The sequence below is a fragment of the Citrus clementina genome, unplaced genomic scaffold, assembly GCF_000493195.1.
Source record: "Citrus clementina cultivar Clemenules unplaced genomic scaffold, Citrus_clementina_v1.0 scaffold_6, whole genome shotgun sequence".
Classification (NCBI taxonomy): Eukaryota; Viridiplantae; Streptophyta; class Magnoliopsida; order Sapindales; family Rutaceae; genus Citrus; species Citrus x clementina.
The window spans coordinates 21,697,023-21,714,701 of record NW_006262139.1 but is presented as its reverse complement, the minus strand read 5'-3'; the positions used below and the strand labels follow the sequence as shown (position 1 = coordinate 21,714,701).

General features: G+C 32.2%; 1 protein-coding gene across 2 annotated transcripts; it reads right to left on the bottom strand.

Moving 5' to 3' along the window:
* Nucleotides 1-4,198: 4,198 nt before the first annotated feature.
* LOC18039668 (aladin) lies at nt 4,199-10,468 on the bottom strand. Of its 2 annotated transcripts, none has more exons than XM_006430406.2 (14): nt 10,062-10,468; nt 9,920-9,975; nt 9,652-9,816; nt 8,852-8,966; nt 8,592-8,688; nt 8,319-8,498; nt 8,006-8,064; nt 7,166-7,253; nt 6,993-7,068; nt 6,167-6,266; nt 5,393-5,444; nt 5,125-5,262; nt 4,844-4,931; nt 4,199-4,609 (listed from the first exon to the last, which is right to left on the bottom strand). In XM_006430406.2, the coding sequence occupies exons 1-14, from the start codon at nt 10,117-10,119 to the stop codon at nt 4,547-4,549; spliced, it is 1,335 nt and encodes a 444-aa protein (XP_006430469.1). In that variant the 5' UTR covers nt 10,120-10,468; the 3' UTR covers nt 4,199-4,546. The 2 variants fall into 2 exon arrangements, with proteins under 2 accessions (XP_006430469.1, XP_006430470.1); XM_006430407.2 differs by having other exon boundaries at nt 4,200-4,609; nt 8,592-8,691; nt 10,062-10,465.
* Nucleotides 10,469-17,679: the final 7,211 nt, after the last annotated feature.

Genomic DNA, 17,679 nt, shown 5'->3' with positions numbered 1-17,679 from the left:
AATGCGTCTTAATTTTTCCGAGGCGAGATTGGAATGCCGTTTGCATGTTTGACTTTGACCCCATTTTGGAAAAATGGACTTTTCGACTTAAAATTAGTTATTATTAACAACTTTTTTTAAAAAAAATTATTATTAACAAACAAAAGAAAAATCAAAGAAATTTCGAAACTTGTTTAACCTATCAAATAATAAAAATGGATAATAATTAATCATTGTATGAAGAAAACCTTTTTAGGAATTTTTTTTAAAAAAATCAAATATAAGAAGATCTTTTTTATTTATCTTATCTATTTTTTAATATAATGAAAATTTTTAATTATTAAGTTATTACGTAATTTTTTAATTTTTTTCTTAATCTACAAAGTCTAAATTAAAGTGATAAAAGATATTCTTCAAAATTTTATATTTAATTAGGTAATTTTTATCCTTAAATAAAATTCAATAATTAGTATTATTACTCATTTATATAATTTGTGATGATAACATAGTGGTAACTATTATTATTTTAACATTTTATCTTCAAATTAACGTTAACTTTCTTTATAATTTCTTATGAATATTTTTCCTATAAAAACATGATAAACTACAATAAAATTGATTAAATATACTAATTTAGAATATGAAAGGATTGTATTAAATTGAACATGATTTAACCTTTATTTGTTTAATATTTATAAATTTGTAAAGTTAGAAATGTAAAAATATTGGTTTTTCGATTTTTTGAGTAAAAAAGAAAACTCCATTCAAAATTCAAACTACGCACTTAACCAATGGTTAAGATTTATTCCTTAATACCGATAATTGTGTCGTGGAATAAAATTTGTGAAAACCCTTTTTTTTATATTTATGTTTGTTTCAATTTTTATTTAAGATATTATAAGATTTTAAGATGGGATTAATATTTTAATCAATCAGAACTTAATAGTTTTTTTCCCCATAATCAAAATAATTGACATAAAATTTGATACGTTTTGTAACCCTATTTACCCGATTAGGATAAAATAGTTATTGGCAAATCACCAACCAAATCGTTTTATTATCAATTGTAATTAAGAACATAAAATTTGAGAGTCCATATAATGCTTCAAAAGAACCCAAAAAAAAAAAAAAGATTAACTATATTTAAAAGAAGGAATCCAAATCTTTAATAATTTCAATTATACAAAAACTTGGAATTTTCACTAATAATTAAAAAAAAAGAAAAAAAAAGGGGGGAAAAGGGAAAGACCATAACCAAGTATTTGCACCAAATGAAAAGCAGCGGCAGATGAAGCATTTGCTTTTTGTTTAGGCTATGGCTTCCATCTTGTCTTCAGCTAATAATGACTAAATCGTCATACGGATCCATTTAACAGAAAAAGTCAGGTTCAGATTCAACCAATATGTTCTTCAACTCACAATTCTCCAAGTTTAACCATTCAATAGAGCGCATGATGATCATCCCCAAAATGTAAAAGAATAGACGTCGTTAACTGTACCGAAGCAGCTCTATAACCAAACATGGACGTAATCTGTATTCTGTGGTCTAAAAAGCTTGTTAAAGAACTTGGTCCACCAACAATGGATCAAAGGGAAATATCGTACAGCTTAATCCAAAGGCTTTTTGCTAAACCCCCGAGAACCCATATGTCTAACTCATCAGCAAGACAAGCATTCATCCGATAGAGAGATTCTTCAACAAGCTGCAACTCCAACTTTTATTGCTGGGGGCATGGATTCAATATTTTTTTCATGTATGTCTATTGGCTGGATAAAACCCCCCTCAATTAACCTAGAACGAACTTTAAAATATGGTATACTTTTCACAACAATTTTTTGCCATATAGCATCTATCAAGTTATGCCGGAATTCAGGTAAAGTGATTGAGCTCCAGTTGCTATTTGCTGGCCACCTGTCAAACATAATCCAAGCAACATAGATATATTAGCACTGTCGAAGTTCACTCCCTCTAAACTTTAACACCACCACATAGTATTTATGGCTTGATGAGTCATAAGCTGCGGTTTTTATAAGAAGATCAATTCAACTAAATATAGTCTCGTCATGTATTCATATCTTATGTTTGTTTAAGTCATCCTAACTGATTTCAGAATCTCAAGTCCTTAATATGTAAGGAGATAGTGCCACAAAAACTCAGATTCTTCACAGATGATTGGATGAACCTTTGAGAGAGGTAAACATTTGTAAATCATGTAGATTCGAAGATAGGACTCTAATACCAAGTTTAGCACTTTTCGCTTTGCTTAGCCACGTAACACAACTCTAGGTAACAATCTCCTTTTAGAGCATAGATTACAGATGTAACAAGTACATAACCTCCAAAGTATAGTGTCCCAGATATGGAAGAAGAAGAAGTAAGGTAATTTTCATTCATTTATTTAATTAGTTGTTATGAAACCATAGGCTTTGTGTTTCTTTTGCTTAAATCAGTATCCATGGATGTCCATCTTTGTCATGTATGCATGATGAAGTGGTTAAAATTAAATTTGAGGAAAGTTGTTGTAAGAACTAAATGATACAAAAATTTCATGAATTTTTTTGCCGTACGTAATAACTGGTTCTATTATCATCTTAACTCTGGAATATTAGGATGCAATCCTACTCTGATAACACAGAAATAAGTGGCTGCACATGAAACAATCTATCAGTAGCTGCATTCAAACATACTTGTCACAATTTATATACATGATAAAAAGACTTTCTCCTACAATAAGCATTTATATAAATTCAAGATCACAGCTTATTTATCATTGTATATGAACTTTAGATCTTTCCTACTTGTCCCACTTCATCATTCTAGAATCTAGATGGCCATGCTTTAGAGTTTAGTCTTCTAATCCCAAGGATTATATGTACAAATAAACCAAATGAAATCAGTTGTCTTACATCTCAAGTAATTTGAAGCGCTCAAAGGTTAGAGTAATTCCTTAATGTAATTACTAGTTGCTTAAGTGTTATTGTTCTATTCAGCAGCAACAAACAAGTAGCTGGTCAACCCGGCGACGAAGTCAGGAGCAGAAAGGTTATGTAGCAATAGATGTTTTCTGTTTACTACTAATAGATCTTAAGTTCAGAAGTAAGTTTTTTTTACATTACAGTGAGCTTTTTTTTTTTTTAATTAAAGAAGAAGAAGAAACTATATGTGATTTATTTAGTTAAACTATTTATTCTGATTTATATTTCTCATTCTAAACAATTTAAAGAAAACCCATTTATAATTTTTTTAAAAAAATCAGGTATCACCATTTATTTATTTATTTTTTTCGGTATATTAAACTATCTGGTATCCAAAGATCACATTAGGCCCTAACTAATTCATATTCGAGCCGAGTAGAATCACTAGGGCGGTAAAATTCTCCCAACAAATATTTAACGCATTATTTTTTTATCTATATTATCCCAAGTAGAGCCCAAATACAACTATCTGGTATCCGAAGATCACATTAGGCCCTAACTAATTCATATTCGAGCCGAGTAGAATCACTAGGGCGGTAAAATTCTCCCAACAAGTATTTAACACATCATTTTTTTATCTATATTATCCCAAGTAGAGCCCAAATCAAGATCAAGATTAGGGCATATTATATGTTCTAAATTGAATTTATGAATATTATATTTTAAAATACTACTTATTCAACAAAGTTAATTAATTGATACACCTCAATTTTCTGTTACAATAAATTGACAAAACAATAGTTGATCCAATAGTTGCTTCAGAAGTTGTGATTAAACTCCTTAGGTAATGTCAAAACTCCCGTTTTCAAGTCCCTTTGAAACACTAATGTCCACATAAAAACACACTCATTTAAATACGACTCTCTCTCTCTCTCTTTTAAATATCTGTCTTGGGATTATACAGCATAAGCATAAGCTCAGTGGTCCATTAATTTTCCCCTGAAGAAAATATTGGTACTTATAAACTTCTTGGGCTAGAAATTATGTGCTGGGTAGAATATTTGTCAAACAGCTGTGGTTTTATAAGATGATTAAATTAGATGTGAGATTTTCGAAAGCAAAATATTAGTGAAGTGAAGATTTAATTACACCATGAAACTAATATTTACAGGTTTAAGCGGACATAGCATTTCGTCTGCTTCAATTCAATTACATATACCTGATCATGTATTCATATATTATGTCATCATAATTGATTTCAAAACCATTTTATCTCTTTGTAATATATATCTTACCAAATTAATTCTTTCTTGCTTGAAAAAAGAAAGAAAGATAAGAGAGAGATTATACAGCTAAAAGGTGGCACCCCTAGGACCCAGATTCTTCTTCATAGCTGACTAGATGGAGCTTTGAGGGAGATAAACATTTATAAACCAAGTAGCTTTTAAGGGATTTGCACAATAATAGGACTCAAAAACTTTGGTACCATGTTTAGCACTTTTTGATTTGCATAGCCATGTAAAACTAGGTGACAAATCTCATTTAAGAGCTTAAATTGCATATGTAAGTACATCAACCTGCTGTGCCGAAAATAAGAGTCACCAAGGAAGAATAAGAGATCGAAAAACTAGCAGCGCCTTGTATACATTGACTATGGAAGAAGATGAGATCGAAATATGAGTGGGTAGGTACAGCAGAATCCACTGCTCCAACACTGCATGGGTGGAAGAGACAATCACTAACTTATTTTTTCAAAATTAATTGATAATTGTTGAATTATATGATTAGACTCAACTCCATGAATCATTCTCCATTCAAAAAGTTCTCAACAGTTCTCCACCATGCAAGTACGGATATGCATTATAGGGTAGGATACATGCTTAAGTGGAGAAGTTTCAAAGACAAAAAAAGTCAAGAAAAGGAATGACATAGAAGTTGTAAGGCTTACCACGGACAGCAAAGGTCCCTGTTTGAACTTGTCATGAAATGAAAAGGCAACTGGTTTTGGATTGTCTCCTGGCCCTCTGATAAAACCACTGTAATTCACATTATACCAATTCCCAAGTTAACTATCAGTTAAGGGCATAACTGCCATTGCATTTATTTAGTTTATACAGAATAAACAAAACTCAACAACTGATGCTCACGACAATGACATATATAATAACATTATTTTAAAGAGTTCCACACTGCAGTTTTACGAAGGTCCATGATAAGAAGATAACTCACATTAGAGATAAAGAAATCAGTGGCGTCCTTCTAGCATCATATATGGCAATCAGACCCTTGTAGATATCATCGCCTCCTTTGTATGATACAGCCAATCGCTCTCCAGAAGCATCCCAGGCTATCTTCTCAATTCCCTGACTGCAAATGCAACATGCGAAAAAAGAGTCTTCTTAATGCCATTATGTGGCTATGACGCTAAGGGGTGGAAAGAAACCTTCAGAGAATTCCAAATATTGGGCACACTGAACGAAAATAGTTGTATCACTACCTGCCTGTTAAGGAAACTATATCTGGCAAATCAACAGGTAATAAGTGTGCATCTGGAAAGAATCATCAAACACAAGAAATTAGGATCATGCTTATTGACATTTAACATATTAATCTGTTAAATTAATCAACTTTTAAAGAAACAACTACACATATTTCTGGGGAAAATGTATAAAAACCAGGATTCTGTAACAGCAGGGAAGTATCTATCAGAAAAAACAATTATACCAACATTTTGTTCTGTTTTCTTTTCCTTTGATATTTGTTTCTCACATCTTAATCAGTATTAGCGCCTGTTTGGTATGACTTATCTAATGGTTAATAAAAGCTCTCATTGACAACCAAACAACTAAAATTTTTGAGTAAAAACTCTACTCATAAAAGCTCTACTTAAATAGCTCTATTTGAAAAGCTATATCAAATAGAGCCTTAGTGTACATTAACCTACTCGAAGGACATTGAGCATGGTATATTGCATAAGCCTGAACTTTTATTTTTTCAATTTCTCAAATATTCTTAATATCAGTTCAAAGTGTTACATTTATCCTTCAGAATTCCTACTAACAATCTATAAAAACGCAATTAATGAATTAATTTCCACCTTTCCGGGTATTTTTTTTTGGAGGGTGGGGACGTATCTATTTCTACAAAAAGAAGACAAAATAACCCTGAGGCACACCAGTGCACTGTCTTTGTGCCCTTATCTTGAGTCTTTACATCTTAAAAACTGGCCAAAGACAAACAGATTTTTAAACCTAAGGTAGAACAAGCATACCCAATGATGGAGGCTTTGATGCGAAGTGAATAGAACCCAATGTTAAAGATCCAGCAAAAGCCAGTAGTATCATGCGCCCTTCAGGATCCCATGTTGCTCCCTGGTAAATAAATTAAAAAAAAATTATCAAAAGCTAGAGATTACAAATTTTCCCCACTATTAGATAGGGCATCCAAGAGGATGACATTAAACTGAAAATCAGAAATACCAATTAACATTGATTATCTCCTTATTGGTTTCATGGCATGAAACCAATAATTTCACACACACACACACACACACACACACGATTGAACCAAATTATATGAATATATGCACATGCATATATAAGAAAATTTCAGAGAAGGTCATTCAATCAATCAAATTACGAACTGATTAAGAGTTACTTTTACTTCTGCTGTTAATTATGCATAAATGGTATTGTTGTAGTCATATATGTCAAATGGTAGAAGTTATACTTACACAAAAATACATGCGGGTACATATTACAAATGAGAGCAAAATATCCTACATGCTGTCTTATGTTACTAGGCTAGAGAGCACATACTCCTTGTTTGAAATTGGTCATTACATACCAACATTGGCCAAATTTTATTAGGCTGCATGCACTAATATTTGAATTATAAAGATTCAAAAAATTTGAGCAAGTCCCTGTAAAGCTCCAAGATGATTAAACCAGGCATAATTTAGTATTCGCAATACAGTAATAATAATAATAATAATAATAATAATAATCAAAATTATGTCTGGATAATCTTAATAAGATGTGTGTTGATACCATGAATATTATATTCTATCAAAATTGACATCCAAATTATTTTATTACCGTGACAAAGCCACTAGTTGAAGACCATGGTTCAGATGTCCATGTGTTTGTCTCCCAAAGATAAAATGTCCCATCACTGTGAACAAAGAGAATAGCCCACATCTCTCAAACTGATATACATTTAATCAAAATCAGAGCATATGAATAAATACAAAAGTTCTGTCATGACATACAATTTTGCAGCAAAAAAGTAATCTCCAGTCGGTGACCATTTAAGAATTGATAAGCCACCAAATCCTCGTCGAATGGGTGTCCCCAGCCCTGGAAATGTTAAATTAGTAAAAGACTATCAACTCAGATACAGATGAGATTTGTGGATAAAAAGTTAACCACATGGCATTAAATAAAAAGTATAAATTCATTCACAAAAGGAGATAGATGACCACAAAGTTCTAATTCAATCATTTCGATGTTGACAAAACTGCGCGGCCAACAATGGCCAAAGAAGTCCCAAACTAAATTGGTCTTAACATGATTTCACCTCACTGATCCCCTCAAAACTTTTCACATATTAATGACCAAGTTCCTCTATTGCTTAAGGTGGGATTTGATCCCTTAAGTTAGTTACATCCAGAGCATTCACCTTATGAGGGTAAGATATTAAGATTGTCCCTGTGGATAAACTTAAGAAACATTATTTCAGAGCTTCAACACATGTAGTGAAGCAAATATCGAACCGTTAAATTCCAGTCATGTTATACCATCAAACCCATTTACATGTAACTGAGGTCGAACTTCAAGGTATGATGTATGTATGGATGAGTCATTTCACCTTAAAGTCAAGCCTTTAAAATTGATTAAGCAGCCAAAAGTGTGGTTTTCTACACTTCACATGCATCTACATTGGTTAGATTATTCTTGGAGCAACAAGGGAGATGAGAGCATCAAAAAGAAATGGCAAAAGTAATGTCATATAATAATGTCTAAATTCATCTTGCTAGCTCGTCAATTATTCTAGAGTGCAAACAGATATTATTCAAGGAAAAACAAGTTAAATTAAGGCGTTACCACACCTTGAGCGACGTCCCATATAGTAAATGATGAGCTTTCATACGAGGCAGATGCCAAATATGTAAAGGTAGGTCAAGGAAATTCATAAATTACTTTTAAATAGACACCCTACACAAGTAAAAGTAGAAATTTCTGAAGGAGGAACTAATACAATAAAGCCAGTACAAGGCAATTTTTATTAGGCATATGCGAGAAGACTGTTAAAATAATGTGTCAATGGCATGTAAAATGCTTGGATGGTGTGACTAATGTAACTAATGAAGTCAAAATAACATGATAAAAAAAATAAGTGCATAAGACAATCAATTTGGATATCTTCCGTCCGGACCCCATGAAAGGGCAGTTATTTGTTCCCCATTCTGACTTCGGAGAAAGTCGACTAGAGTCCATCGAGTTCCAGGGCCTCTAGAGAGTGCCCCCAAGAATGAGGCAGCACCAGATCTAACAGATGCGGCGTTGCCTGGATAAGAGGGTGCCCAAATGCAAATTCCACCCCTGAAATTTAGTACAAGAGATAAGAAGTCTAATAGCTCTAAAAGTTATATATATGTATATAACAGTAAAAAATGTAACAATTGCGATACTTGCTTGCATCCCACAGAAAGTGATCTCCCTCCATTTGGCCTCCACTCAAGAACTTTAACATCTCTTTGAGAGTCGCTAGTCAAAATGCAAGCATCCTTCCCTTCTATTTGAAATCAAAGTTGTATAAGCAACTCCTTACTAGAGAGGACAAGCAATTTCTTTAACAAACATATTCCAACAAAACTAGCAAGTAACTAACTAGAACCCTGAATAATATCACACTACTGATATCTCAAAGGAGAAAATTAAGATAAATTACTAACCTGAATCCTCATAGTCACGAACTATGACCTGAGTTGAACCAGAGATGAATGCAACAATGTGCTTATGTTGGTGCCAGCTTACTCCCTGAAGATCAACCTCTGGTAACAAGTGTACCTATAGGACCTTATGGTGTGAGAAAACAACCAAAAAAACGACTCAGCTCTCTTATTTGAGCAAACGCCATGTCCACATGAAGGATGACTTTGAATAATGCTCCAATAGTATCAGAAGTAATAATTATCTCGATCACAGTTATAAGCCAATAAGAAACTATTGAGAAACAAAAAATAGATCATTTAATTGAAATGCATTACATGACACAAAATGTGGGAATAAGGGCAAGAAAACAAAATTTGGGATCAACAGATAGCAGGACAATCAACTTTTTGACACAGTTGTACTTGTAACTTTAAAAATTAAAAATGTTAAAATGTTCACCATAAACCCAAATTGCAATGATTTAAAAGAATCCAATACCTGCCAATGGCAAAGTGGACTATAACAGATAAACCTCATTAGCAAGTTTGTCATTTTTCAACTGGGTGGGTTAAATTCTAAGCCACTGACATAGAGTTCACTAATTCAAAAGTTCAGTTTTTTCGTTGATGAATTAAAAGAGTAAAACACACATATGAAAACCCCAAGTACGATTACAAGTCCTATAATGCCTTCAATTAGAATCCATCCACAATACATCAATGCACTCGACGATTCAATAAAGGAGTCTCAAAAAACACAATTACCATTCATTATGCCAATAAAAATACTGCTACGAAATTTAAAAGGGAGAAGAAGATACATGATCAGGATGAAGAAGGGGTTTAATGGAGTGACTGATAATCCCATGCAATGTTGAAAACAAACCCTCTCCCTCTTCTCTGCCTCGCTGTTCAGACTCCTGCGTATCCGGAGATGACGATGCCAGTTCATCCGACTGAAACGGCACTGGAGCGAACACCATTCCCTATATAATTAACACATTAATCAAGAAATTAAATCACTGTCCAGTACATTACATACATACATCAATTTTTTGAATAATATTTTGTTAAAAAAAAAAATCATACCAGAACTTTTCCATAGGTATCTTTAGCTCGATCATCCGATAGATTGTCTGCGGTAACTGCAGAAACATTTAATTTATATATACAAAAATTCTTTTATTTAATGTGTATGTGAAATGAGATAGCGACTGAAGTTGAAACGTACTCAAGTCTCGGTTGATTTCGCAGACTGTTACAGAGCCGGGACGAGGAAACGAAGGCATTGTTGATTTCTAAATGCAAATGATTTTGAGAATTAAGACAGTTTTTTTTTTTTTTCCAAATTTCCAGAATTATAGCTCCGTGAGGTTTTGTATGGCAGCTGAAATAGGGTTTTACAGCTACTGATGGAAACCCGACCCGAAATAATTTTTCTCACATTTTTAAGAAAATCAGAAAATATTTTTTTTTAAAGCAACACAATATCTGTAACTACCCCGCCACCGTACCCCCAGGTATAATCAACCATTAACTTTGTCTGTATTTAAAATAACCGTAAGACGTCAAGGTAACTAATCAAACGGCTGGAAATTAAAAGCGATATTGCTCAGTGCTCATGTCGTCTTGCGGACTTTCAGGTTCGAGATTGGTGCACACTTTCTTCAGTTGATTAAAACCCCCAAACAGTCGACGGTGTCGCGGCTAACCGAATTTAGCATCTTTTCCTTATATTTATATTTTAAGTTTCTGACCTATAAAATTATAAAAAGAATTAATGAAATATTTTTTTCTTCATTCAATTATTAAACAAAAGTATGAACGTAAAGTCGTTGTTACATTATACTTATTTAACAACGTATAAATATATATATATAATCGATTTTATAACAACGTTATTAATTAGTTTGGTAAACAATATGTTAAATGAAACTTGAATGATTATTCCTGAAAATTATTCACTTGTGATGTGAACAGTGACAATTAGGATTTCAATATGCAACAACACCTATATATGATGCAATGAATAATAGACTTATTCATCATGATATTTTTTTCTTTTACATTTTGGTTTCACATGTGACATGTTTCTACTTTCTATGTGTATGTTATAGGGGGGAACTTTAGGTGCAACTGTGGCACCGTGCCACAATTACATCTAACCGTTGGATGTCAGTGGACCCCACCAATCTAACTGCATCCAACGGCTAGATGCAACTGTGGCACGGTGCCACAGTTGCACCGTAGCATGATCCATGTTATTGTACTTTTCATGATGCAAGCTATAATAGACTTGCATGTCATGGTATTTTTTTCTTTCACATTCTTGTTTTGGTTTTACATGTTTCCACTCTCTCTCTCTCTCTCTCTGCATACACACACGCATGCGACATCCTCACTTCATTATTTTGTTAAAAAAAATGTAATTTTAATGAAAAAAAATGCAATTTTAATGTCCTCATTATATATAGTTAGTCCTTTTCTCATGCGGTTACTATATCTTTTTTTTTTATATGTGAACATACTATTAAACTATGCATTTTAATAGAGTGAGTGCAAACATATATGTTATTTAATCACATAGCTTTATAGTAAATTAAACATTGATTCTATTAAATTATATGTCTTAATAATGTGTTTGCATTGAAAAAAAAATAAGAACGTCCGCACTTAAAAATATATATGTGTGTGTTTGAGTGTGTTATTATACTTTTCACTTTCACTTATCGCTTATAGGTGTAGTGTATGCAATTACACTTTTAAACACATGTTTGTTAATGAGAATTAGTTGCTTAAATGCACTGATTAACGATCAAGATGATTAATGAATCTATAACCAGCAAGGTAGCAACTCTTGATCAACTAGTGATAAAACATCCGACAAGAAGTTTAAATATTATTGAAGAAAATGCAAATCCTTTTGTCATGGTTTTATGGTCAATTAGGTTTTAGTTATCCATGCGCCAATTAAACATTGAGAACTTATAAATTAGAGAAAAATAGGTTAATTACATTCATATGTCAGAAAATAGGTATGTTACATGGTCCAAACGTCAGAAAAGATTTGCAAGTTTAAATAGTAAGCATGTGGGGATAAGTAATTTCCAATAATGTTGAAAATTATAGTTTTTGTTTGTAGAAATATAATTTAGACAACAGAAGTTTCGAAAATCAATTTCCCAAGCTATAAACAAGGAGGACTCAGCTGGTAATACATTGCTTAGAATTTTGGTCTATGATTAAATTTTCTCCAATCAACAAGGACACGAGGGTGCATTTTGCAGCCTCATGTAAGTCAGTCAATTATAAATAGATGTGTTACGCCTCATCTGTACTCATCCTGCACATCTTAAACTCTGCCCAGTAGTATATCTCAGCAGCCAAAATGTCTCGGGAAAACAACAACAACCAGAAACCTGGTTTCCAGTATGTTTCGGTTTATCACCCCCACCACCCAACCAACCTCCATCACCACCAAACCAAGGAGACGTTCGAGGAAGGATGACCAGGTCCATTTTCCACAATGATGGTGCCAGTGCAAGTAACTCGGAGGCACCACCACCGACTGCCGGAGCTGACTTCGTTCCAATTGGTGACCGCACTTTCCCAGTTGTGACAATAACTACACTGGAGAGGGCAAGAAGCAGTTGCAGTCCAAGTCCGAGTCCAAGTAATCTGCTCGAGCATATGGCCCCCTTCAACCTATCCAAATTATAATGGACGGGATCGTTCATCTAAAATTATATAGAATAAGTGACTGTTTATGTGTGTAGTCATGAACAAAGATGAAGGGCTGCCCATCAGATTATTAATATATATATATATATATTAAATCGTGTGTTTGCTTTTACTATGTGTCCCTGCTTTTATTTGTTTTGCTTGTATTACTTTTGTGTTTTTAATTACGTTCTATTCATACCCGCGCTCCATATCTTGTACTCAGAAAAGTATAAAATATTGGTTCCATTTAAAAAAAAAAAGTCAAATTATTAAAATATCAAGTACTTAAACTTTCCTTTATGATCATAATATTATGGTTGATATTTTTTAATATAAAATTTTACATTTGAAAGATTTTATTAGTAGAGAACATCGGATAACTTATCACTAAATAAAAATCATATAATAAATCAATTGTGTTTAATTTGTAAGGCACATAATGGTGAAGTTAATGTATTCAATCGGGAATTAAAAGACTTTGTCGAAATGGAAAATTTTGACTGTGAATTAATAATTTGACAAATGATGTGACAGTATGCATGTGAGTATAGGCATGTTCTGATTATCAATTATCTAAAATATCGTTTCACGTATATGGAAATTTTGTAACTTATATATCAAGTAATCACGTTACAAAATGACCTTCATTTAAATTTGTATAAAAAAGAATAGAAATTTTACGTTTTATCATACTAATAAATATACATAAATTAATATAACATTTCCTGGAGAAAATTTAGAATAATATCATGGAATCAAGGTTTAAATTAGTTAACATAAATAAGGGTTAAAGTATGCATGCATGCAAGATTAATTAATAAATTAATGGCTGAGAACGTAAAACTATTAGACTCATTAATACTTGTCAAAAGAAGAAGCAATTTGCACTCAAAATTATTGCCACAAAAAGGGAATCAAACTCTCTGTGGAAATTAATGCCGTGCCAGCCAAGTGAATAGAATCAGTATGCTTACCCAACTTTCCACAGTTGGGGTAGTGATTATCACTGAACGATTAACGGTTAACATCTTGAACATCAACAGGTGGGAATACTCTGTGTATGGTAAAGCGTGAGAATTTGCAAAAGAAAAAAAAGGGACATTTATTGAACCACACGAAGCTCAGTCAATGTTTCATTGTAGGACAGAAATGGTATGATTGTGATGCCAAATCGGAATATGCCAATGAGTTCCGGAAAATGGACAGATACCCCTGACACAGTGACACTTTCTAATCATGTTTTATTTTTGTTAAGAAATAATTATATAAAAAAAATTTCGAATATATTTACCTCAACTATCAACACACTTTGTGTGTGTGACAGACAGGTACCTCTTGGATCGCACAAGCATATATCCCCTCATGAAATATCATAATTTTCATCCAAATTGATAAAGTTGGGAAAGAAAATAAAATAATAAACGAACGAGAATAATATACTGCCACTAACGATAATATGATGTCTGATCTTACTGACGTAGCGGGTCCTAGCCTACGAAGAATAAAGGGTTAGCTTTGTCTAACACTGGAACCCTGAAGTGACTGGTTCAAGGGTCAAATGATCGAGCTATTATGCATGCAGGCAGTTTGGCTTGGATCAAAGTCAAAATTCTGAGCTCACTGGCTCTGACGTGGCGGATAAGGATAAAAGCCAAAGATGTTTATGATATGGGAGCCCCTAACTTACAGCCGGCTGTAAGTTACAGCACACACAAAAACTACATGGGATTATTACTGTTCACGCATATTTTTGTGAGTGCTGTAAGTTAGTGTTTGCCTTATGATATTCATCAAATCGCTTGAAATTCAACACCACGAATGACGGGTCGTCTGCCAAGAAAGCATAGGGACTTCAAATTGTCGACAAGTTAATAAAGCGAAAGACGTGTCGTTATCGTTGAAAACGTAAACGGTGAGTCACCTAGAGTATGCGTTGATACATAATATTTACGTGTGTCGGTCGTACAAATAGAAGGGACGACGACGGGTCTTTCGAACGATTTACCGATGCACGACATGTTATTTTTTTGAAACCCAATAAAGATCATGCCATTTACAATCTGAGTGCCAATTAAAATATTTTTAATATTTTTTAATTGTCGCTGTTGTTGTTATTGTCATTTAGAAATAATAATGTTGATGGCTAAATGCTAATTATGGGTGGACAATGTATCAATTCGGTTTTGAATTTTAAAGAACTAATAAGAATAGAACCAAAAAGTTTAAAAAATAAAATAATAGAACTTAAACCAAAATTCCGTGCAGGTTCATTAAATAGTTATAATTTTTTAAAATTTTCTTACAAAATTTAACTTTTTTTAATTTCTTATTTTCTCGTGTCCACTAAATTATGCCTTCTAACACTATTTTAGTATATAAATCATGCCTTCTAGCACTATTTTAATATATAAAAAGAATGTTAATTTTTTTATTCGGTTTTGGTTATTTGTTTTATTCGGTTCTGGTTTTGAGGGAAAAATACCGGACCGAAACCTGAAAATTGAATTTTATATTCAAAAAATATGAGAAAAATTTTTGAAGTTTGTGGATTTCAAGTCTAAAATGTTATGGCCAATGGTTATATGGCCAAAGTTTATTATCTTGTTATTTTACCATGATCAATAATCATAGTTTTAATTTTAATTAATAGTTGTAGTTGTAATTGGAATTGTTATCATAATCACGTTGAATAACGTTTCTATTAAATGGATAGCTCGAGAAGCTGAAGCTATTGGCATGCGAGAGGTTCTTAGTTGGCTCAGGGGATTACCATTCCTTCTTGTTATTGTTGAAATGGACAGCTTACAATTTTTCAATGCTTTGTTTGTTGATAGTTTTAGTCCTAATGGCTTCGGCCTTATTATTGGTGATTGTAGAGCATTAGCTCAATTCTTAGGCGATGTTATTTTCTCTTTTGTTAGGAGATCTGCGAACTCCGCTGCCCATTTTGTTGCTAGGGCGGGGCTTCTTTGTCAGGTCTGGGATAGTGGATGCATGTTTCACCTCCTTGGTTGATTTCTCAGTTATTTGTTTAATGAAGTTTCATGTTTTCCTAAAAAAAAATAAGTAATTTTGTAAATTATAAAATTTATTATCTGATAGATGAGCGACCTACAATAGTTGGAACTCAAATGCTGCGATTACTAGTACTTTTAGGCATGTGTGTGTGTGTTCTTTTTTTTTTTTTATAGGACAATTACAATTGTTAAGATTGCTATTCCATGCAACTGCTAAAAAATGATTAATCTCTTACTTCAATTAAAATAACTTGGAATTCAACACCGTAGATGATGGGTCGCTTGCCAAGAAAGCATGGAGTGTCATGTTGTTAGCATGTTAATAAGAAGAATGATGCGTCATTTCCATTCAAAAGTAAAAGACGGATCACAGAGTATGCACCAGCACATGCTATTTACACGTGTCAGTTGTACGAATGGAGGGGACGACGGGTCATCCGAACGATTTCATAACTTTTTTCTTTAATTAATTGCTGTGTGTATGTGACAACATATGGTGGTGTCAAGATATGCAATTGGGAGAAAATTAAGTTTAAATAGAAAAATTAAGCCATGACTACTTTGGCCAATGACATGAGAATGTAAAAAGTACCGTCACATGCTAATTAGTTATTTAATATCGCTTCACAATTATGTGATGATTAATTGATTATGAATTGGCGCTTATCAAATATGGTGGAAATTCTGTAAGCGTGTAATTTTTACCTTTATCTTTACAGTTGTACCACTAACGATCAATTTTAAAGATCATTATTCTATGTGATTGTACGTAAATATGAGCATAATGTAACTAAAAGATATTTATTTAACAAGAAAAAAACTGATTCTTTTTTAATATGCTAAAGAGTGATACAGTTACAAATTCTTGTACAAACTTATCTTGTACAAACTGATATAACATTAATTCATTGGTTGAATGAAAATATAAAATAATAGAAATAAAGCATGTGCGTCAACAGATATTTAATTCAACTAATTTTATCATGCCATATTAGTTTGTACAAATTAAATTTGTACAAGAGTTTGTGGGTATATCATTACTCTATGCTAAAATCAAGCATCACAACCTGATTTAAATTTAGGGTTAATTACTTTTGGGTGACAGATTTTTTGACAAATTTAAAAAAGGTGAAACATTTTTTAAAGCTACTCGAGCAAGTGACAATCCGTTAACTTTAACAGAAACAATAAATTAATTATAAAATGATGTTTCTGCCCCTATAATAGCTACAAAATGACATTTATGTCCCTAAATTAGCTGCAACTATATTTTTTGCCCCTACTCAATTATTTTTTATTTTTTAAATAGAATAAATTATAAAAAATTACATCTAAGTGCAATTAACGGGTTTTTTTGGGTTAAATCACAATTTTTAAAAGAAAAATTCTTGTTCAATCAAATAATTTTTTTTTATAAATTTTAATGGCAAAGTTTGATTGAACGAGAAATTAAAAAAAAATTGTATGATTTAACAAAAAAAACCCGTTAATTGCACTTAGATGTAATTTTTTTTATAATTTTTTCTATTTAAAAAATAATAAATAATTGAGTAGGGGCAAAAATATATTTTGTAACAAATTTTAGGGACATAAATGTCATTTTGTAGCTATTATAGGGGTAAAAATGTTATTTTATAATTAATTCTAGGGGTAAAAATATTATTTTGTAATTAATTTACTGGTCCCATTAAAGTTAACGAAAAAGTTAACGGATTGTCACATACTCAAATATTTTTAAAAAATGGTTCACTTTTTTAAATTTATCAAAAAATTTGTCACCCAGGGGTGATTGATCCTTAAATTTGTGTATATAAAAGAAAGAAAATTTTGAGTTTTGTCAGCAATAAATGCACAAGATTTGAATAACATAGAATAATATCGGGGAATCAAGGTTTGAAATAGAAACTAATGTAAATATGAATGCGCAATCAATTAAAAAGGAAACAAAAAACGGCAAAATCTTTTAAGGTGTAAAATGGAAGTTGAATATTGAAATTAAAACATTTTCCTTAATAGCGGTATTTTGTCGATCGTTTCAGTATATATATTTATAAATGTATAATGATGATCAAATTAGTTAGCAATATGAACAGCACAAAGACTACTAAA